Source organism: Pleurodeles waltl, chromosome 8 (assembly GCF_031143425.1).
Source record: "Pleurodeles waltl isolate 20211129_DDA chromosome 8, aPleWal1.hap1.20221129, whole genome shotgun sequence".
Lineage (NCBI taxonomy): Eukaryota > Metazoa > Chordata > Amphibia > Caudata > Salamandridae > Pleurodeles > Pleurodeles waltl.
Genome location: NC_090447.1, coordinates 1130974426 through 1130998973, shown reverse-complemented (window position 1 = coordinate 1130998973; position 24548 = coordinate 1130974426). Strand labels below are relative to the sequence as shown.

The window sequence follows — 24548 nt, the reverse complement described above, 5'->3', positions numbered from 1 at the left end:
GTTCAGTAATGGCACACAACTACGGTGTATATATAGCTAGTACTCCTTTGGGCCTTAGTGATACAGCAGTGTAGGTTGCGGTGGAGAAGTGGTTTGTCGCCCCAATAGGGCTCTGTCCTTGGGGCTCACTCTGCCACTGTATTCTTATCCACTGGAGGTGGCAAGACTCCCCCTCTTGTCCCCCTGTGAAATATCATAGTATTGTCTCCTAAGTCCCCAGATCTTTAGGAACTTCCTCTGGCCTTGAATGTTACTTTTTCTGCCAACATATACATGTCCATCCCAGACATCCACTCCCCCAATGTGGGTGGTGTAGGAGCTCCCAGTGTCTTGCCTCGTCTCTCTTTGCCACCACTAGCCCCAGGTTGACGAAGAGGAGCTTAGGTCGTGAGAGGTCTACTTCCGTGTGTACCCCCAAAAGCACATATCTTGTGTCCATGGGGATCTCCACTTCCAGTATTTTCCCCAATTCTTCCAGGAACTTGGTCCAATATGTCTGAATAGAGGGACATTCCCAGAGTGTGTGAAGATACGTCCCCTTGTGTGTCCCGCATCGCAGACAGTCAGGTGACTCCACTCTCCGGTAACTATGAAGCCTTGCCCTGTTGTAATACACCCTGTGTACGATCTTGAACTATTTGTCTCAGGCGTATTCTAAATTGCCTCTTCCCTCGTGTGCACCAGGGCCACCTCCCAATCGATGTCTTCCATGGTCATTTCTCTTTTAGACCTCCGAGCGTATCTTGAATATCGTTATTTATTGTTCTGTATGTCCGTGAAATTGCTTTCTGGTCTAATTGTCCTAACAGTAGCCTCCCTTCTAGTGGGGCTTACTCAGGAATGTCTGTCAGGTCTAGGTTCTTTGTCTTCTATGCGTGTGCCAACTGCAGGTATTTGTAGTGTTGTGTCAGGGACATTTAGTATTGTGCTCGTAAGTTGTCTAAGGACTTGAGTCGCCCCTCCTCTATCAGATCTCCCAACCAGGAAATTCTGATCATGTCCTGGTTCCGAATTCTTGTAGTTCCCCTAACTCCTTTAGTGGACTGCCCACCCACAGGGGTGTTTCGCGTGTGAGTTTTGCATGCCAGCCCATTTTTTTCCCCACTCTATTCCATGCCATAATCACTAACTGCGTGGGACTCAGGAGCCTCTTCATCCCCTTCCCCCCAAATAGATAGTGCATCTGTGTTTGATGCTCAAACTGGCTCCTGTCCAGTAAATATAGCCAGTCATTGATTACTATGAGGTGCGCTGCCCAGTATTAAACCCTGACGTCTGGGAGGGCGATCCCCCCCCATTATGTGGGTTGCGTTGGAGTGTCTGTAGGGAGACCCGGGCTGTCTCCCGCTCCAAAGTAGCTTGCAGACCTCTCCCTCAAGTCTGGTGAAAATATTCTCTGAAATCTTGACATAGGTATTTTGGAGAATGTATAATAATTTGGGGAGGGCGATCATCTTAAATAGTGTCGCCCTACCGAACAGTGTCAATGGCAACTTCCCCACCTCTCCATGTTTGTATGGAGATCTTCCATGTCTGTTAGGACCTTACGACGCAGAGACCTTTGTGGGTCCTGAGTCACATGTACCCCCAGGTATTCGACTCTTTCTTCCTCTACCTTAAGGGTATTCGGCAGGGTCAGCTGTCCCAGGTGTCCTCCCGCCCATTAGAGACTCGATTTGGAACAATTTATACCATATTCGGATAGAGTATCGAAATTTTCAAAAGTTTTCAGGATCTGAGAAAGTGTCTCCCTTGGACTGGTTATTTAAAGAAGAATATTGTCTGCATAAAGCAATATACTTTCATCATCCCCCTCCTCTGTTCTATTTGGAATCCTGATATGCCTGGGTGTGTGTGGACTGTGCATGCCAGGGGCTCTAATGTGAGGGCAATTAATAGCAGCGAGAGGGGGCAGCCTTGCCTTGTCCCCTTCTCTATTGGAAACTCTGCATAAGTGGCCCCATTTATGCAGACCGTTGCAATCGGGTTTGTATAAAGTAGCGTTATCTAAGTCATGGAGTTACGCCTCTTCTATCTGCTCCACTTCGCCGGCCGGGGCCAGGATATAGTCTAGGCTTGAGAGAACCCTATGTGCCCCTGAGAAGTATGAGTATTGTCTGGTGTCTGGGTGGTGATGTCTCCAGAGGTCTGACAAATCCCATGACTCTCACAAAGCCCGCTAGGGTGGGGTCTCCCACTAGTGTGTTGGCGGAGCATCTGATCGGTCTATATCTGATACATCACGTCAAAGTCTTATTAGGTGAAGTGATGTATTTGATTCTAGAAGGAGCTCTGCCAAGCTATTGTATGTCTGTTGCTTGAGACGGGGCGGAGCGTATACACTACCAACGGTCACCTTCCTCCTTCCCCACCTGCCCTGGACCACCATGTTTGTTCCTTTGGGGTCCCCCATGTTTTCTCTGGGGTAAATGGGGTCGATTTCCTCATCAGCAGTGCTACCCCTCGGGTGCCAGTTGTGAATCCCTTGTGTGCTAGCATTGTGTATGCCCCCTGATCAGGAAGGAGCATTGCAAGCTGTGTGGGTGGATTTCTTGGTCATGTATCACTTTTTAAGCAGATTCCACTTTAAAAAAACAAAAAAAGTGAAATGTATTGCATTCGTTTTAGGGTTAGAACTAAAAAATATAAAAGTCTTTATATTCAGATTTTAAGGGACAAGGCAACAAAACTCACAACCCCTGTCTGAATATTTGTTCATTTGTCAAATAATATAGTTTGCCAATTGCTTTGAAATGCAATTTATTTGAAAACTTGCCTTTGCTATTATAATAGCCGTTTCTCTATCTACTGGAATGAATATGCCCCATTGTTGCATTAAACTGGTGTTTTACCACACTCCTCCCTCTACCATTACCCATTCCCAGCCTCTTGCTTTTCCACAGTTATCCCATCCCCTTTCCGTGACTGAATGTTCTTTATTTTTTCAAACAATTGATCTATTCTGTGTATTTGTTTTTCAAATCATTTTAAATTGAAAAAGTTGTTTGGAACAAAAAAAAATTTTTTTTAATGGTGTTACCACTTTGTAGTTGCTGATGACTTAATCCACCGGCTGACTTAATACATGGTGTACCTATACAGAATAGCGGGTATTTATCATCATCATCATTCTCATGTTTTGTGTGCATCATATGAGTGTAAAATAATTTAAATAGTGGTGTACTGTGGTAGCCACTGGCCATCTTCTTTTATCCATTTACTGCTCCTGGCTGATAAGCAGAATGTCTAATATGCTCCAGGACGTGCCCTATCCGATCCATGCCTGACACTGTGCAAGTAGATGTAGCCAGTCTCTTCCTGCAGAAGTGGATATATCCACATTTTCTAGCACTGTGCCTAGCGGTGTCTTGACCGTTTTGTGAGAGTAATAATAGATGGGTAAATGTCACAGAGAATATCCAGGAAATTGCTTGAAGGAGAAATGGTGGCTGATGGAAACCACTATTGAGCTTCCCAAGACCTCAGCACTGCCTAGGTCCATTCCCCACCGCCACCCACAGGAGAGAATGATGCGACAGTCCCCTGGCTTGATATTCTGCCTCTTCTATCTGCCCCACTTCGCCTGCCAGGGCAAGGATGTAGTCTAGACGTCAGAAAACCCTATGTGCCACTGAGAAGTATGAGTATTGTCTTGTGTCTGGATGGTGGCATCTCCAGAGGTCTGTCAATCTCATGACTCTCTCAAAGCCTGCTAGGAGGGTCTCCCACGAGTGTGCCAGTAAAGCGCCTGATCAGTCTATAACTAGATGTATCACATTCTTAAAGTCTCCTCCTGTTAGGTGAAGTGATGATTTTGATTCTAGAAGGATCTCTTCCAAGCTATTGTATGTCTGTTGATGGAGACGGGGCAGAGCATATACACTCCCAATGGTCTCCTCCCCCTCCTTTACCACCTGCCCTGGACCACCACATATGTTCTGTTGGGGTCCCCCTTGATTTTCTCTGCATGGGAAGAGAGTGTTGGAGGAATTGGTATTAAAGATTAGCTTTTTTGTGGAATTCTTCCTTCGAAAACTAAAGGTCCAGTTGTTTTAACAGGTTATATTTAGGTGAATGATAAAACACTAGGAATATTTCTCAAATGTATGTATTATTTTTATTTTTCTAGATGGTGGCCTCCGGGGATGGGAAGACGACTGCCATTGCTGAACAGGGACGGAGGTCCTGGGAGTCGTGGCAGGTTGTAACTCCTATTCCCATTGGGACAAGGAATAATTTTATTTCTTTTAGTATATTTTAAAACCATAAAAACATTACTTTAATCTGATGTGATGTGAACATGGTCTAGTATTTTTCAGCACTATATGGCCTGCAAACGGCCTTAATATGTGCCTGATTCACAAACTGCATTTTGTCGTACATTTAGTATCACTACAGTAGTACTATATGCTTATAGCAAAATGCAGTTCACAAACCTCAACCACACCTCTCCTATCTTTGCTATGGGTCAATCTCCATATATATGTTTATTACTTAATAATAAATGTGGGTGTTATGAGGGTGAGCGGCTGGAAAATGAGGAATAGGGCACAAAACAGCCCTGTCTTGAATTAAGTCTAGCACCACACATCTCCACTCATAGGTACTTTAACACATTCCCATAGAATATAATAGAGACAGCGACTTAAAATACCATGTAAGAAATGTTTTATGTATATTTTTTTTTATTGTTTTACTATTAAACAGTTGTTACATTTAAAGTTTAATATTTTATAATTTCAAAAATGATAATTACCTTATTTCTTCAAAAAAGAAACTTTTACACTTAAAAAAAATATATATTCTAAATTAAATAAAAACGTGCATTTTATTTAAATGTACTGTATAATACATATTAAAAATCCAGTAAATGAAGAGAGAGAAATTGATACTGGTTGCGTACCCAAACATTGCCAAGTTTGCTATGTTTGTTTTTTTTCTTTTGTTTTCCATGATTACTCTGTATGTTTGCACAACTTGTTGTCTATTGGAAACTCAATAAATATAATTATTAAACCAACGGCAGTGAGGTTGGGGCTTTTATTTTAGTTTAAACATATATATTTATTGTTTACATTAAAGTATTTTAATTATAACATTATTTTTAAAAGCTTTTAACTTGATGAGTTAATGTGCTGTAACATTCTATTCTATTAGTTATAAGTTAATAATTTTGTATTTTAATTTACATAGTTATTTTACACTAAGAATTAATCAAGTTTATTATTTTTCTTAAACCATACCGTAGAGAGATCTCTGTACCTTTACACTTATAAATTCAATATTAGATGCCTCAACCCCTGATATCAAGAGGAAGATATGTAACTATACACTTAATGTAAATCTGCACTCGTAAATGGTGAATAGAAAAAAATGTGGTTTTACACCTGGGTGCAAGAATACATGTACAGGTGTGAATTTATATTTGTGAATAGGAACCCTAGTTTTTACTTTATCATTGATATTCATAATAACTATTAGACCATGTATCATGTCTCTGTAATAATTATTCCTGTCCCACTAAGGAGCTGTCTTTTCAGTTGGGCTCATACATCTTTCTAGACTGCAAAAAGATTCTCTTGCCTTTATTTGTATCCCAAATTTTCTGATAATGATCATAATTTAGTCATGTGTTTGCAGTTAGTTTCAGCTCTTTTATATCACTTTCATATTTAAAAAAGTATGCAGGGAAACAGAATGAGCATGTTGGCTTAAAAAAGGAGTGAAAATTCCCTTTTCAGTGACTATGATAGTGGGTGTGTTTTTTTAGGGTGGAAATGATATCCAGAGGAGATTGGTTATCTAGGGATTGCAGTGGGGTTGTTTTTCAGATGTCTATTGAGGTTGCTCTATGGAAAGAGGATACCACTTGACTCTGCTTTCTCTATCATTTCTACCTATTCTTGGTCTAAATAACAATTACTATTCTAGTCATGTCTGTTGGAAAGTTTGTGCTAAATGCAACATTGAATAAACACCACAAAAATTACTTGTATATTAATCTCCGTTATTGAAAATTTCATCCTAAAGGCTGCCTGCTTGCTTTGAGTTTTTGTCAACTCCCTCTGTAGAAAACCTATTGTGATTATTTTGTTAGTTATTTTACTGTACCTATAAAGTTGTACTTTATATGGGCAGCTCAGAAAGTATGCGCAGAAGTACTCTTATATTATTTTCATACACAACCGTCCAGATATCTACAAATTTTGAACCTTAATTTCTCAAACACTACTGAACAGATTTACACCAACTCACAAAAAAGCACCCTTTGTTGGTAAAGATTTAGCTTTCTCTCAGTTTAAGTGGAAATCACAAAAAAGCACGCTTTCTGGATGTAGAGCTAGCTTTCTGTCAAAGTTGGTGTAATTCTGTTCATTAGTTTTGTCTGTAGCTTTGTGTAAAATTCATTTGGAAAACTGCATGGGGAAAATGCATTTTCGGGCCCTCCTTTTTCTCAGCCCCTACTTGATGGATCAGCCCCATTTGTTCCAAGACGGAACTGAGGTGGATGAAACTTTTTTGTTTGGAACCTTTTGTGCAGATTCGTCAAACTGCACCAAAGCTATTGGCAACTCTAAGAATTAATTTTTCTATGTAAATGTGGTGCTAACTATACCCAGTAGCGACTGCCACTGGGGTTATATATATATATATATATATATATATATATATATATATATATATATATATATATATTTATCGTTCACATATTTTTTATGTAGTGTACATGTAGGTCTAAAAATGTATATTTAGATATAGATATACGCACACTTACTTTGAAAATAGGGTTGTAGTTGGACATATTTATGTCTGTGGTAAGGTGCATTGACTGTTGTTTCTGTGTTCCTGGCACATCTAACAACAGTGGTGATTGGGGCACAAGGGCGGCAAGACAAATAGATCTGAGGCACGAGGCCCATCTGCCCACCCTTTAGAGACAACACTTCTGACAATTGAACATTATTGCAGATGAAATGTGTTTTATGGCTCCAAGTATCAAGTTGAAGCTGAAAGAATTAGACCTGAGAAAAGTTGGTTATTTATTTACTTAACAAGAGATACTGAACAACCTTCCTGTGTAGCTGGTTGTGCATTTCTATTATTCGAGTATACAATTGTAGGGAACTTAGACAAGAGTTCAGCAGTAAGAGGGAAAGTCTGGAGAACATTTGGGTTGTGCTTCAAGAGCGCAAGTAGGGAAATAGATGAACGGGACGTGGTTGCTATGAAATTTACCATGTTCCCAGGCAAAACCTGTATGACTGTTGAATTTTCTTAGCTTGAAATGCTACTGTGATGCTGTTCTTATAAGCATATTTAATTGAAGTATTTTACTTTTTAGTTACTAATACATCTACCCCATAAATAATTGTACAATAACACGTTGGCTGTCGTGAAATTGCCCAATATATTTCTTGAGGTGTTTGCCAGCAAAATCCATTAAGTGCTAAGTGATGTGTAAGTCACCTAAGCTCTCTTGGTGAAATACTGCCTTATGTTACATGGCAGGACAAGAGCAACCAGATTATTCTCTGTTCATTGTTGGCCAACACATATTTTAGGTTTCAATAGTTTTTATAGAATTGTTAATACATCCAGCTTTAAGTAGGTACAGCCTCCAAACTTGAACTCCCCGTCCATTTAAACTTCCCCCTACTCTTCCTTCTCAATTCCACCTCAAGATCCATCCAGTCTTCCCCTCAAAGTGATTAAAAAGCTATTTAGCTTTCTGAGTTGCTGCAGAACAAGTTACGCATCGAAAGTTAGATCTTGCACCCCTTGGTGCATGCTGGATTTCAATACTCTTAAGTCGCTAAAGGCATGGTATGCCCCTAAAGTTGTGATTTAAAAACTCCAGCACTAGGGTTAATATAATGTGGAATATTTAACCAAGGTCAAGTGTGCTGTAGGCCAATTTGTTTGTAACCAGGGACCAAGCGGTGTCTCAGCCCTTCAGATCCCAACCCTTCATAGAGTGCACTAGTCAGCCCACGACCAATGAATAACTGTGAGGTATGGGAGCCTAGGGGGCCCCTCTTCAGATTGTACAGAGGGTCCTATCAATGTGCGCTACGTCACTGTTTGAGACTATTAAAGGACAAAGTGTTTGTATCCACTGTGTTGGCAGTACATTCTTACCCCCAGGGGAGTGGTGTAAAGTGTTTTCTTGCAAGTACTACACATATTTTAGATACATCTCTTGCTTATCCCAGCTGCCAGATAGAACTAAATGTTGTGGCACATTAGGATGTAGGAAATATAATCTGTGCCCCAAAAGCTTTTATTTAGATGCTCTGTTTCAAGTTGAAACAGTGTGTTGTGGACACGAAGAGAAACAACATTGAAATGATTACATGTGGAGATGTATGCACATCTGTGTATACTAATTGTAGAATATAATGCAGTTTTGCAGTTCCACTAGTAATATTTCCCTTTTTTTCTGTTGTTCAATTGGCTAGTCTTCCCCTAGCTAGATACAATTGGCAAGAGGTTGTGAACAATCTTGGAGTGGGGCACAAGTCAGTGCCACATGACCAAGTGCCTACCGGCTGCCTCAGTAAGATCCATCCCCCCCATATATGAAGTCAGCTCTGAATTAGAAAGGTGTGATGCAAAGAGAAGGGTGAGATTGAGGGTGGCCCCTTTGGGGAAGTTGCTTCTTGATGGAATAAAATAATTCTTATATTGGTAACTCCACCCCCTCAAAACAGTGGAGCATTCATATGACTTAAATTCTAGCTATAAGTTATTCCCTCCTCCATTTTGTTTTCTGTTGTAGTTCCACCTGCGACACTTAACTATAAATCAGGTGATTGTGGGCAAACCACTTAATCTCTGTACGCCAGAACAGTAATGGGAATATGTGGAATATAATGTTAAACTCAAATGTGTAAATCCCAGTGTTTAATTTGAGATAGTGCTCACCAGCACTCAATTTTGGGAATCTGCTCTTACTTTTTCTCATCAGACTTTGATGCAGAGCAGCAGAGAGAAAACACAAGGGGGAAAGGAGCCGGCAGAGAAAGGTGGAAAAGCAGTACTAAGGTAGAAAGCAGGAACTTGCAAGAATGTGAAAAATGGGCAGGGAATGTCTGGGGATGGACTAAAGAGGTATGAGGTGGAATTAAGAGTATACACCCTTAGTATTCGGCACATTGACATTCAGTAGCACTGGCTGCAGTCTTCAGAACAAAACTTTGGCCTGCTGCACGTATTTATTTACAAATTAAGCACTGATAGATCCCCATTTATTGTACAGACCTCCATTCATATCCAGTTAGGTTCGCCCTATAGAAATACCAAAACATATATTCCCATTCCCACATACAAAACCATAACTGACCAGTAAAAGAGTACTCATATTTATGTAGTCGCTACATGACTTTTTCGTGGCATTTCCAGTATAATTTAATTTGGAGATCATATTCACCTATGGCCCTAGTGGTTGTGGAATAAGACCTACTTACTGTTTAAAATCATGTTTTTTGGCCATCAGTGGAGAGACATGCAAGCAGATGTGTTTGGTGTGAAGGATGACTCAGACGGTAAACATTAGGGCAGGGTGGAACTGTAATAAGGAAAGAAAAGGCAGAGAAAAATGACTAGCTTGGAATGTTGATCACAAAGTAAAGTGGGAGAAAGTTTTGGATGAACTTGTACTTCAGGACGAGAAAGTTTTAAAGCACGTTTGAAGCATAGAAAGAGATAGCAGATGACTGTGGCCGTTTTAGCCTGCGTGGCGAGGGGAAGGCTGTACTGCTGTATACAGAATGGGAACACTAGTCGAGAAGTTAAAGAAGTTGAGTTTGGAGAACAACAAATCTGAGAAAGAGAGGTGCGAGTCAGACAGATGTTCAGAATTTGAAAAAAGGATATCAGGTGACGACTGTGGTGAAAACAAATAATTGCAGAAAAGTTTCCATGTTTGAAGCATTATTTATTTTTTGTATTTCTTATTCGTGACTTGGTGAGTGGCATCATATGCTTAAGGAATGCTCAGAGGGTAAGAATCAGGAGAATTTCAAAGAGCTGAAGTAATGGGAAACCAGAGTGATAACCGGAAGTGTGTGATTTTCTACGATAGTGAAGAAGGGTTGCAGTGAGGAGGAGGTTCCTGCCGTAAATGCCCTTTTATTTTGAAACCGAGGGGACAAGCTGCAGTATAGGTCTGGGTAAAAATATGAAGACAAGGAGGGGCAGATGTAGGTAAAAACTGCTTCAGTTGGCGGGAAGTGCGAGTAGAGAATGAGATGCTTCTCGCTAGTTGGGGTAGTTGACAGATGTAAGGTTTAGAAAATTCGCTTGGCAGCTGCAAGAGCACATCCCTCGATGGATCGTACATAAATAAAATTCTCTATGATAGTGAACAGATTAATGTCTGTGAACGTCATAGGTATTGGAGGGGGCCTGCATCAAGGGTTGCCAGATATGGTGCTAGGTGCCGAGAGGAGGGACGCCGTGACTGGCAGGAGGGCAAAGGGAAGGCAATATTGTTAATTTCAGGGCTCAAGTCGAGGGTGCACGGCGTCCACCCACTATTTTCACAAGGTGGACACCGTTCACTCTGCCAAATAGTTGTACAACACAATAAAAATGCTGTGTTTAAGCACTGTAACACGTTCAGCACCGCCTTCATGTCTGCTTTCCTTCTGAGCAACATCGTGCAGGGGGCAATGAAGGGGCTTTCGTATTTTTAGGGTTGAGCCTGCGTTGCATGCGCTCGCGCATGCGTATTGCAGCGAGACGCTTTAGGGTTTAGAAAAGGGCTCGGAGTTGTTTTTCAATAATTAGTGGGCTTGCTTATTAACATCTGCTTGCTTTCATTAGTCGAAGGCATGCATACGTCATGCCTTTTCCGGTGGCTAGCCCTCCTCGAGCGCAGCGACCAAGTACAGAAAACATGCGAGGCTCGCTGTTTTCTGTCCGGCTCGTGGACTACTTTTTCTCTAATTTACTAGCACGATTTCGCTTGGCAGAAGTCGAGCGCTTTACATAGTTAAATGCACTTTTTCGGCTTACTTATATAAATGCACTTTTGCCGATAGGTGAAAAGTCGGGTTAGGAGTTTACAGCGCTATCAGCTCGAACATGAGCAAACCTGAGACCCGTTGCATTGCAAATGCTTGTTAATTCAAGCAGGAGACAAAACAAAGGCCGAATTTGTTTGTGGCAGAGATGTAAAAAAATATATGAATGTTGAATTTGAGGCCCAGATTTTGTGTCGAGTTGTAACTTTTTTGGCACAACCCCAAAACAAAATCTTATTTGTTAAATCTGATAATTCGCTTAAATGTACTCCATATGGGCCTGATAAACATATCTGTGAGGTCTTAAGATGAGATGTCACTTCTTGTGATGCCACTTGTAATGTCACACGCATGATGTCACATCCTGTGATATTGCACGTCATGATGTCACTAGCATACTGTCTAGCTTGGTTAGTCCCCCCCCTTCGGTTTTTTTTATGACTTGTGCCCTGGTTAATTCAAGTAAAGGAAGAAAAGCATGCTAAAGAGTGACGAAAGTAACAAATGAAGGATCCTGAAAATGATATGATATGATAAAAGGTGAATCAGTGTTTCATTTAATGACTGAGTAGTCTAGGAGCTTCGGTGAGAAAGAGGTGGGGAAAGATGAATTGTTAAAATTCGAATAGATGTGGCAAAAGAGGGGAGGATACTATATTTTTTGTCAAATTCACCTTCCTTTTCACGTATTTCTCTAAGGGAGATTGACGCATCGGAAGATGAAAGAAAAGCTTAGACACGATGCAGAATCACTAAGGATAGTTACAAAGGACCGCAAGGCATGCAAGGGGACAAGTGCTGCGAGTGGAGTTGTTTGTCTAAGTCTAACTATAGGAATCGGTGCCTAAGCAGGTCTGCTGAATAGCAAGTAAAGAAAAAACAAAAATTCGAGCGAAAAGTTATATACAGCGCGGGGCGAGAACGTGAAATGGAGGGTAAAAGGATATTGGATTTTCTTTTCTTTTTTACATTCCTAACCCATTCCTCACATTGAGGGGGCAAAGTTATAATATCAGATTTGTGCGCAGACTGTCTAAATAGGTTTTCAGCAACAATTACTTCGGAGTGTTTGTTTTGCTCGTACACAAACTATGCACAAGCATACATTATTTGTTACCATCAATAAATAAAAGGTGGAACAGGCATGCAGTGAAGCGATGACGTTGGAAGGAGGCCAGGACAGATGAAGCAGGAAAAAGCCTAATCTCTTCATTTGTTTGCTTTGTTGTCTGGGGGACCTGCTACCGCAGTAATTGTTCCAGAAAGCAAGGCCTCATTATTTAGTACCGTGTCCAGTTACGTCTCCAGAGATATTTGGTTCTGTTTTACAAAATCCGGAGTGATGTTATCGAAATAATGGAGGAAGTACTCTTGGGGATTTAAAAATGCGCAAGCCAAGGAAGGGCTTGTAGTCAGACCCATGGTGCGTGGGGGCCTGAAGGAAGTACCCCGAGGCCCCTGCGACAGAAGCACGTCACGTCACATCGACTGTGCTGGCATCATCAAAACCACGCAGAGCCAAAGGCTAGTGTTCCTTGGCTGCTGAATATTGTTCTATGTTTGTTACACTTTTTTTTTTGTCATAGTATGACGTGTTCATATAAATGATTACACTGCTTATTCTGTCCTTTACTGCATCTTAAATTAATTGTCCCATTCACGAGTTTAATAGAATATTTATGCCCGTTCAGCTGGCTTTATAGACTTATTTTCCACAACTTGACGCATCTAATACTTTATACCTGGCGTGCCTTCTTCGTATTTGGCTTTCAGGACTTTTCCTTATGGTTTTTCATCCTTCTGGTCATATTCTATGGTGGACAAGCTCAGCTGTATTCTGATGGGCTAGTTGCTTTGTATTACCATTTGTTGTATAACGCTAGCCAGCTTCCCCATAATCTTTCCGTGTACCCTCATGCCAAATCACTCAGATGCCGCTGGACATGGTTAATAGCACTTTACAGAACCCTAAATAAATTCATCAATAAATATACTTAAAGGACAGGTGCATTGGTCCATCAGTAACGCCCGAAGCATTAAATCAACCAGTTCATCCTGCCCACAGTAATGTGGGCGTTTTTCTCTTCGAGAGCAAAAGACACAAATAGTACCTACCCATTCAGTACACCCAGAGTATTGTCTCAAGTATTGCACCTAGTATATTAAGCCACACATTGCTTCAAGGGTACTGTGGCATCCTTCAAGAATACTGTGTCATTTCAATATCAGACGTTGCAAAGCTGGCCTTTACACGGCATGCCTTTGCTTCACGGACATTACAGCACATTGACCTTTACGAGTTGTCTATCTATCTGTCTATCTATCTATCTATCTATCTATCTATCTATCTATCTATCTATCTATCTATCTATCTATCTATCTATCTATCTATCTATTTTGTGGGTAATCCATTCAATCACCCTTTTATAATGTAAACCCCCTTACCTCCCATTACCTCCTCCCAAACCTAAACTCTGTAATCACTCCTACCTCTCTTTACCTCTACCTACCCCTCAACCCTAAAGTCACCCTTCCCTTTACCCCTGCCCATCCCTAAATGCTAAAATCGCCTGTAGCCTCCCTTTACCTCTACCTGCAACTTTACCTTTTTTTAAAAAAAAAAGTAGCTTTAAAATGTTATTTCAAAGAAATATATATATTTACCTGCAGAGTAAAGTATCATGGGGTAAACAATGACTAATAAAGGTAAAAACCTATGAAATCTTCTTGCCAGCATGGTACTCACCTGCATCTTAAAGACTGTGGAGTAAAGAACACGCAGTCAGCTTTCTTAGTGTGTTAGACATTCACCACTCTCATAGTTTGCCAACTTTCCTAGTGTGTTCTCATTCCTAATGCTCTGTGTTATGTCCACATTCCATATGTCAGGAGTAATTTCTAAGTAAAAAATGCCTCATTCAACACTGCTTCCAGAGTACCTGGCCGATCTTGGTGGCACCTGGAGTACTGATTCTTCCAGCACTTCCAGGTTATTTATTCATCAGGATTGGAGTGTGTAAACACAGTGTCTCCAGTGTTGCTCCCACTGCCAGATCTAGACAACACTAGATTATTTGGCGATTAAGGGGGTCACACTTGGATAATTGGGAGAATTTAGAGGAAGGAGGGAGTAATTGAGCATCTGGATAGGAAGCGTGGACAGATTATAACAGATTAAACAGTTTTAGTTACTTCCGCCAACAACCATAGACCCTTGGTGATGCAGTAGATATTTGGGAGCCCGAGACACAATTCACAATTGTTGCTGTTTAATGAGGTAGCTTCAGATGTCTACTACCAAAGTCCTATTACCGGCCAAGCAAGTCATTTTAGTGAGGGCTTTGTGACATTGGGATGCTGGGTTGGTTGGCACAAGCTGTGACATATCCTCAGATCATGACCATGGACAAGACTAGTATTCTCCCTCCTCAGGGAAAACTCAGTCAGCACACTAAGTCTGACTCCCTCTCCAGCACAGGCTGCCTCATGTTAGACTTTGTCACCCAAGCATGCTGAGATACCTTCCTTTCCACAGAATCAATACTTCAAGCAGTCACAGAATCCGGCACTGCACTTGAATCAAGGAGAGTCCGTAATGGATATGACAATGTGTGCCAAGGCCCGAGAAACACAGTTGACACAGTCACAGAAATAGAGGGTCAAAGAGTCTAATCTGGATGTCCATGTTAAAGAGCTGAAGGACACTGTCTAATGCCTCACTGCTATGTCCAAGACTCTGGAGAAGAGGATTGAAGATGCCGAGGGTAAAGCCAGGCACAACATTCTATGCCTCATAGGAATACCTGAGGGTATCAAACTATAGGAAGAGGGAGCGGTGCCTCTAAACATTGCTCGGATCATGAATTCCAGCCACTGACCTTTCATCTTGGTACATGATTAAGAGCTCAATACCCTTTGAAGCAGTGGCTGATCCCAGGTTCACACCCTAGGACTTTAGTAACACACCTTCCCAACTTCAGGACTGAAACACAATTCTTCCAAAAGAGCAGGCTCGGGGCTGTCTCCAGAATGACTCCTTCCATGTTATTTTTTTCAGTATTACACCAGGCTGGTCCAGCAATAGCGCAAATCATTTAAGACTACAGTTTTGTGGTTAGGACAGATTAAACTGTTCCTGATGCAGCAGCTAATGCAAGGATGGGTCTCAATGACTTGGATGGCTGCACGCGGCACATTTTAAGAACAGGGCAATAAACCTAAATCAAACTGATAGACATTTGGCTGTCCGATCCAAGTTCTAGACCATGCGAAGAGATGCTACAACCATTCCTGCCTTATCCCCTTCTTGCTCATCGTTCTGTAGCCTTTTGCTCTTTATTCACACTTTTTTCACCCTTCTGTTGCCTTTTGCTTTTCTCTCACACACTTTCTCATCCTTCTGTTTCTTTGCTTTTCTGCTCGTTCATACTCTTTCTCACTCTTCTGTTACCATACTCTCTCACACTTATGTTGCCATACTTTCTCACCCTTTTGTGCCTTTCTACTTCTCACTCTTTTGCGCCTTTCCTTTCACCCTTTTGTGCCCTTTTCACTCTTTTGAGCCTTTCTGTATTTCTTACATTTTCTCACCCCTCTGATACGTTTCTGGAACAACCCCCGCTTCTGATTCTCTGCCTCCCACCTCCAGTGCGCCTTCCCTCCTCTTTTGCTCCTTACCTGGTCCTTCTGTGTCTCTGTGCCTTCCTGTGCTTCACTCTAGCCTCGCCCACTGCCCTCTGCACTTCTACCCCCTCCCAGGCCCTATTTAATGACAGCTGTGCACAAGAGGCGCACTGCTGCCACCCCAAAGGTAAGCCTACCTGCAGCTGTCTGTGCATGTCCATGCTCGGAGTGAGCCCAGCACTACAGACCCTAAACCATCCACACTCGTATGCTACTCCGCAGAGCTTCTCCAGTCTTTGAACCCACTACGCTACATGGAAGAAACTTTCACCTGCACCCGGTGGCACTTCAGCTACCACAAGACAGCCACCACACCCACTCCACTCACTAGCAACATTCCTTCTGCACCCACCTACAAACAAGCTCCTCAGCTCAGACTATCATGCATGCTCCTCAGCACCTGCTCTCTCAGCAAACATGCCATGGAAATTTGGGACATTCTACACAACAATGCTCTGGATCTCCTCTTCCTTACGGAAACATGGCCAGCCTCAGAAATGGACCCTGACATGCCACTTCTATCCCAGCAGGATACAGACTTGCACACCAAGGCCACTGACACAGACCATGAGGAGGAATCACAATCACATAAAAGGAATCTTTCAACTGTACTAAAACCATAGAAGGTGCAACTCCTTACATGGGGCACTTGCACTTCAAGCTGCAGATGCCAGCTATATACAATGTAAGTGGAAACTTTGTATACAGACCACTGGGTACCAGGGCCACTTTTGCAGACAACATGGCCGACTTCATTGCCCCCGTCACCATCGACTCCAAGAACCACATGCTACTAGGGAGACTTCCACTCCCACCTTGAGTGACCCCCTGCACTACCAGAGCCCTCAATAGCCTAGAGAACCTGTGACTGACACATGTCACCAGACCAACACACTGTGTCGGACACACCCTCTACCAAATCTTCACCACCTTCAGTAACATTAAAATGACAACCATCCTGCTCACCTGGACTGACCAAGCCATCATCCAATTCCTCACTTACCCCGCCCAACGAGACCTACCACCACAAACATGGCCAAACGAAGCTGGAGAAGCATCAGTGACTCTGGGTAGGCACCCTGTGCAATGATCAACCCCCTCCACCATCGATCTAAACATCATCATCAAAAACCTGAATGATTGGATCACAAAACGCACATACACCTTAGCACCCTCTAAACACAAAGCACAGAGAAGAACACAGAAGCAGGCCAACTGTTACACTTGTCAAATGCACATATTTGCAGATACTTACAAATGCATTTACAAAGGAGGTTTTGACACGGAGAGCCGGAGTGAAAAATCAATGACCAAAGGTCTGTTTATTTTTGCTGCAGCAAAAGAGGACAAGTTTACCACTGGCATCCCAGGCCCGAAGTAAAGTGTGCTAGCATGAAGCGTTTAACAGTGATATTTATACTCATACATCAAAGGATACATAAAGTGTGTAAATAATGATATACGTCATACAGATATTTTAAGGAGTTAATCAGTTTTCCACACACCGGTTCCATTCCCAGCTTTGTCCTTGCCTCCCCTCTGCAGCTGCCTGACTCCCCACATTCTTGAGACCCTTCAAAGGATTGCGTGGTTCAAAGGTATAGATATCAGCCTTTCCCTCCCCAAAATACAACAGCCGAGGTCAGTTAGTTATTTTGAACACATAATTATAATGAGTACCGTGCCCCAGTTAGGGAAAGAAACCAGCTGCAAGCCTATGGTGTGGAACCAGGCTTATTTTACTTAAACAAATATACATAAGATAACATATGTGATAGACAGTGCGTTCAGAGACAAAAAAGCTCAAACTTACACGTGTAAAAGAAACGAATCAATTCAAAATGGATTCTAACAATCGACCCTTTTTGAGGTTTTTTTCTTCTGAACATAATCAACGTTTGAATAGTTCTAAATTTCCTCATATATGTTGAATTTTACTCCTACTTCCTTGAAATTTGCATTCATGGGGACATAAACAACCGATGGGTATGAGCAACCAGTATCTGTAGTGAGGATAGTGGGGTCAATAGCCATTAGGGAATTTATCTCTTCTCTCTGCATCATAGCTCGATTGGTTTCTAGTATTTTCACTGGCGGAAGTTTACACAATTTTAAACAGGAACAGAAAGCAGGTAAGCACTGTACTAACAAACAACTTAATATAATAGCTATTACTATAAAAAGTATGTCTTTAAACAACCAGCCCCACCCCCCGAACCAAGACCATAACCATGATAAACTCAAATTGCCTCCTTCATATTGGCCCCCCTTTTCAAATACCTGTACTGCTTCTTTTATTTTCCCAATATCCAATTCTATCTCTGATGACTTGTTGACAAAATAACAGCACTTTTGCTGGTACTGATGTTGGATTAAAACACATACTCCTCCTTGTTGTACTGTAATCAAGTCTAGGGCAAGCCGATTTAGTATCGCCAATTGGGCTGCAGAGTTTATCTCTATCTGTACACTTCCTATGGCCTCCCTGGTGGCATTAAATGCAATGGCTAATTCAGCTGACATATTCATCATTGCCAGTTGTAAGTCGAAAATTCCAAATCCTGGAATAAGAACATGTAGTACTTGAAATACCCAGTTCTTTCGCTCCTCCAGTATGGGTGTCCCTCGTTTGTACCTATGTGCAAAACTCCCCATGTTAAGGGGCTGGGAAGATGATATATTTGATATCACAGTAATGTTGGGTGCCAAATATGCCAGTGAACATATCCCTTCCCAGTTTAGAGGGAGTACTTTATACGCAGTTCTTCCACATACAAAGTACATGCCTCCCTGGGTCTGTGAATTTATAATGCTGTATTTTATTCGGGGCAAACCTACACCCTCCGGGGTGTCATGCTCAGAATTATTGCAATACTTGTAATCCTCCCAAATTGTATTTAGCAATGATACATTTGCCCAGGGTGCAACATATGAACATCTAGCCGTCCAGAGGGGGCCAAGGAAAACCCGGGATAATATTACAGGTGAATCTTTCCCATTTCTATCTTGTTCTCTGGAGGGATCCTATAACAATCCTTCTGGATCTACCAGAATCTCATTTTCTCCCACAGTCAGGTTCCAATAATTTACAGTGTAATTTTTCTGAGTCCCATTAATTAACGCCGTCCAGTTTCTGTCTATTTTCTCCTCTCCTTCAAGATCCCAATTCCCTGTTTTGATATCAAATAACAAAGTGTAAACACATTGTTCAGGAGGGATCTTTCCCATGAATTTTGCCTCTGGGTTTTGCCCATAAAAATAGGTACCAAAACATATGGGAAACATTTTAAGTGTGGTATTCTCTCCAGGCATCGGGGAGAGCTTGTATTCTGCCTGGGTATTAGGGAGCAACACACACCTAGGGTACCATTGATATTCTTGTTGGTCACATCTCCAAGTGGTGTTTGGTACAAGAAACACTTCCCCTCTTTCATATTCGCTTGGTGATACTGGTACTTCATAAAGGCCTATAGGATCCTCAGGGAGTCTAGACAAGTGCCGGCAAATCCAGCAGTCCGTGAGACTTAATGTCTCAGCTAATTTTCCATGAACCTTTATCAATGGATGTAAGGTAGGATTTTGCAACAATGATGCAACACCACTGGACATTATACATATTAACATAAGGGTCACTAGGTACTTCATTGTTGTTTTGTAGAAATAGTTATAAGGCCACTCTTCTCTATTCTCTAGAGGGATATTTGTCCTGCCAAATGGATATATTTTCATAATTTTATCGTGCTCTCCTCCTTGGTCCTACAACCTTTCTATGGTACCGTTTTACTCGTCTCAACCGCCTATGTGTGTTCAAAAATATAGCCACACAATTACCAAATATGTAAATGCGAAATATTGATATCACTATACTAATAATCATATACGCATAGATACGGATAAGTGAATTTTCCTTCAATGTTCACACCCACTAGGGTTCAGCACCGCCGTGCTTTCCACTCTAGCAGTTAGGCTGCACTGGTTGGTCCATGAACAAGTTTTTCAAATACAGGACAATAGATGTTGGCTTGATCCTAGGTCCCTTGTCGATACTTCAAAGTTCGTCTTCAGTATAGTTAGTCAGTTTCGTTCAGTGTCTCAGCAAAAATGAGGGCAGAGGCCAGCAATTGCAACCAGATCAGTGATGTGCTTGGGTATTTAACAGAAAAAGGCACCTTCTTTCCCGATGGGACTACAAACCGCACCAACCCTAATGACTGGCCGCTTCCGTAGAACTGGTACTTGGTTTTTCTCGCCAGTCACAGAACTGTTAACTCCATTTACCCACTGCTTTTAACACAGATAATAGCATTGCACAAGCTGCATCCCACTATGCTTGTGTTCTCGTTGAGACAGTTGTTCTGACCAATGTTCTGGTGTCGTTGCACAGGCTAGTCACCCGTGTTCATGTTCATGCTGAAAATTTAGTCATCACAGTCATTTACAACCTTGTCGCCCAAAGTGTGCGTAACAACAGTGAGGATAGCTCGTTTTAATGCTGGTACATCAATGGCATTGGAAATGCCTGTGGCGGTGAAAGCGGGGAACTGTATTTCATGAAGGCAGGCGTGCCGTATTCTGCTGAGCAAAGGATTCCTTGGCCATTCAGAAGAGACCTCAGTTTGCAGTTCCAAGCTAGGAGCTATCAGGGTGATGTAAATGTAGCTTTTTGTAGGGGTCACCACCTTACGCACCTTCAGAATTCTGTTCATTTGGGTGGGCGAGGACGCAGATTGTATCGATGAGTTTGTTGATCTTCAAACAGCAACCCTTCGTCACTGGGCTGCTGTGTCACCTCAGGAGCAGAAGTAGTACTTGAAACCTGTGGAGGTGTTTCCTGTCTCCCTACTTCTCTGTACTCAGGAGACAATGGTAATTCTGCTGTTGGAGTATATTGTAGTGGAATTGGTGCACGCTTACAGTGGCTAGCATGTATCCAGTTTTTCCTTCCTTCCACTTTCACCGCTGTCTGTGTTGCAAGCAGTACCTGGGCTGGCCCCCGCCACCTGGGCTGAAGACTGTTGGTTCTTTGAAAATTCTTTGTCATAAGCCAATCCCCTGGCTTAAAAGGGTGACCAGGGCCTTCAAGAGGAGTCGGTAGGCTGGCCTTGACCTGTTGGTGGATCAAACGCAAATCTTTAGTCAATTGTTTACAGTAATCTACAAACAAAGGATATTGCACTTCAGAAAGCTTCTTTGGTCGTGGTACCCCCCAGATATTGGCTGGCCTCCCCATGACAACTTCATAGGGGGATAATCGTGACTTGCTACTGGCAGTCATCCTGATGGACATTAATGCTAGGGGCAAAGCATCTGGCCATTTTAAATTGGTCTCAGCACAAATCTTAGCTATTTTGCTCTTCAAGGTGTAATTATACCTTTCTACAAGGCCCGCTGATTGTGGGTGATTTGCAGCATGAAATCGATGTTTGATGTTAAGGGCAGTACAGACCTTCTCCATTACCTCATTAGCAAAATGACTGCCATTGTCACTCCAGACTAATCGTGGCAATGCGTATCTAGGAAAATATTCTTTTAGTAATATTTTGGCAGTAGAGAGGGCACCATTGTCTTTTAATGGGTAGGCCTCTATCCATTTTGAAAACATGCATACTACCACTAACACGTATTTCAGTTTGTTACATGGTTCCATGTGGATAAAATCCATCTGTATAGCTTCAAAGGGGAGATCAGGAGGGGCAAAGTGGCCAGGGGGCGTAGGGGTCCCTTTTCCTGCATTGTGCACTGCACACACCATACAACTTTTAACCAGGTTATTAGCAGCTTTGGATATCAGAGGATTACTCCAAACGTGGTCCAAAGTTGTCTTGATGCCTTGGGCACTGATGTGTGCAGGACTGTGGGCCATAGTAACCATAGCGTGTACATAACAATTAGGTAACATCCATCTTCTTCTGTCTGTGTCATCCGTGTAACAACCCTCACTGTCTAGTCTACCGTTCTTCTCCCACTGTTCCCTTTCCTCTGCTGTTGCTTCTGCTTGAATATCTCTCACACACTGCATGGTATTTTCTAATACTTCGTTCTGGGGCTCTCCCTTGATGCTACTCTCAACATATGCATTGTCAAATGGTGCTCGTGCTGTTGCTTTCGCTGTAGCATCTGCAAAAGCATTTCCTCGTCCTATTTCATCAGTAATTTTTTTGTGGGCACTACACTTAATGATTGCGACCTGACGGGGCAGGCTGAGAGCATTCAAAAGTGTCACAATCAAGTTGCCATGCTGAATGGTAGTGCCATGTGACGTGATAAAGCCTCTATTTGCCCAGAGTCGCCCAAAATTATGAGCTACTCCAAACGCATATTGGCTATCAGTGTAGATATTAACACTAAGATGTTCACTTATTTCACAAGCTCTGGTGAGGGCAATTAATTCTGCAGCCTGTGCGGAATTTTGCGTGATTCTATGAGATTCAACCACTGTTTTTACTGTGGTGACGGCATAGGCTGCAGTGGTCGTACCATCTGGTAACTTGAAGCAAGACCCATCTACAAACAGCTCTCCCTGTGGGTCAGATAGGGGAGTGTCTGTTAAGTCTACCCGTCCCTTGGTTTCTTCCTCAGTGGCAAAAATGCAATTATGATCAAATTCCACATTGTCCTGAGGGAGGGGTAGTAACGTAGCTGGGTTCAAGACATTGCACCGCTTCAAAGTAATATTTGGACTGAACAATGTTAATTCGTAACCCGTTAGACGAGCACTGGTGAGGTGCTGCGTCTGTGTCTTGTTTAACAAAATATCAACTGCATGAGGAACCATCACAGTGAGCGGTTTGCCACCAACAAACCCTTCACTTTGTTTCACCGCAGCTGCTGCAGAAGCCACTCCTCTAAGACAAGTAGGCAAAGCTTGTGCCACAGTGTCCAAGGTGGAAGAGAAATATGCACAAGGGCGTTGTCTCCCACCTTGATCTTGTGTCAAAACAGACAATGTACAGCCATGCTTTTCATGCACAAATAAAACAAATGGTTTGCTGTAATCCGGATTACCCAATACAGGAGCAGAGCACATCGCCTTTTTTAAATCCTGAAAAGCCTCCTCACACTTGTCAGTCCAAGGTACAGGAGAGGGCACATCTGAAAGTGTCAGAGCAGTCAATGGTTTTGCTATAAGTGAAAAATTTTGAATCCACTGTCTGCAAAAGGATGTAAATCCCAAAAATGCTCGGACTTCAGAAGGGGTGCGTGGTGCAGTCATTGTATGAACCAGTTTAATTCTGTCTGGATGTAATCTCCTTCCCTCCTTAGAGAGGAGGTGTCCTAGATAGGTGACCTCCTCTCTACAATACTGCAATTTTGGGAGGGACACCTTATGGCCCAGGGGTGCTAAATGATGTAATAATGCAACATTATCAGTCTTACATTGTGTCATGGAATCTGAGGCAATTAAAATATCATCAATGTACTGCAACAGTGCAGAGCCTGAAGGTGGATTGAATTGGTCTAGTTGACGTTTAAGACATCGACTATATATACTCGGGGACTCCACAAACCCTTGAGGAACTCTTGTCATCGCGAATGATCTACCAAAAATCACGAAGCTAAACAAATATTGAGATTCTTCGGCAATTGGAATGCTAAAGAAGGCATTCTTCAAATCGATTACGGTGAAAAAACACGCAGAGGGTGGAATCATGGTGAAAAGACTATTCGTGTCTGGGACCACGGGAAACTGGGGAATTACTATTTTATTTATTTCTCGGAGATCAATAACTAATCGATATACTGTGTTATCAGTAACTGATTGCTCACCATCTAATCTATTAGCATCATTTTGTTTCTTTACAACAGGAAGGATTGGACTGTTACATGGGCTGCTCACTATTTCCTTTATGACACCTGCATGCACAAGATCAGATATGACTGCCTTGAGCCCTTTTTCGCTTGATTTAGGTAATTTGTATTGCGGAACACGAGGTAACCGGGCACCTGGTTTGATTTTTATTACAATAGGGTCGATATCCATAATGCCTACATCATTTTTGCCTTTGGCCCATAAGCAAGGGTCTATTTCCTTTAGCTCTGGGGGTAAGTCGTATTCCTGTGAGAACATGCACCGAGTAGGGGAAACACTATCCATAGTTACATAGACACCATCCATTGAACAGTGAATAACTGCATTTAATTTCTTTAACAAATCTAATGCAAACAAGTTTTCATTGCAACCTGATGTTAAAGAGAGTGGCGTGTGTACTGTAAATGGGCCTACAGTTACTCTCATAGGTGTTGAAATGGGGCTCACCACGGGGATCCCAGAAATCCCAATTGATGTGGTATGAAGCCCAGACAGGGGAGCCCCGGGGACTGCAGAATGTGCAATAGATGTTCTGGTGGCACCAGTATCTAGGAGAAACTTATGGCCCTCTCCTTCGATTTTTACATCAATGTAGGGACCATTCTGATCTACAGGAATACTTACTCGCCCCTGGCCCTGTCTGTGGCTGTCCTAATAATTGTAGGATTCAGAAAAGGAATCATCAGCATAATATTGTCGTTCAAATGCATTGTCAAAAATATTAGTGTTACGCGGGACCTGGTTCTCATTCTGCGAATTCTGATCAGTTCTACCTCGTCCTCGTCCTCGTGCATTACCTGCTGCGTTCCCTCTATTAAATGACATACTTTGTCTTCCTTCCAGTAATGGGCAAGTATCACGCCAATGTCCATCCTGCTTACAGTAGGCACATTGGTTGATATTTAATCGGCGGTCTTGGGGTGGTGCAGATGCACCTCGACCCCTTCCCCGTCCCCTTGGTGGGCCACCCCTTGGCTGAGGGGTTGTATCCCGCTGGGGATATGCCTGCTGTAATAGTACCTTTTTCT

At 42.3% G+C, this 24548-nt stretch overlaps 1 protein-coding gene across 9 annotated transcripts in view; it reads left to right on the top strand.

Moving 5' to 3' along the window:
* ELF1 (E74 like ETS transcription factor 1) overlaps nucleotides 1-24548 on the top strand; it is a 560099-nt gene that overhangs the window by 357087 nt on the left and 178464 nt on the right. For 7 of the 9 annotated variants that reach the window (XM_069205324.1, XM_069205322.1, XM_069205328.1 and 4 more), the window contains exon 3: nucleotides 4130-4201. The exons of the other annotated variants lie outside the window; for them this stretch is intronic. In XM_069205324.1, the coding sequence (XP_069061425.1) occupies nucleotides 4130-4201 (72 nt within the window). The remainder of the gene's footprint in view (nucleotides 1-4129; nucleotides 4202-24548) is intronic. 9 annotated transcript variants of the gene reach the window in all.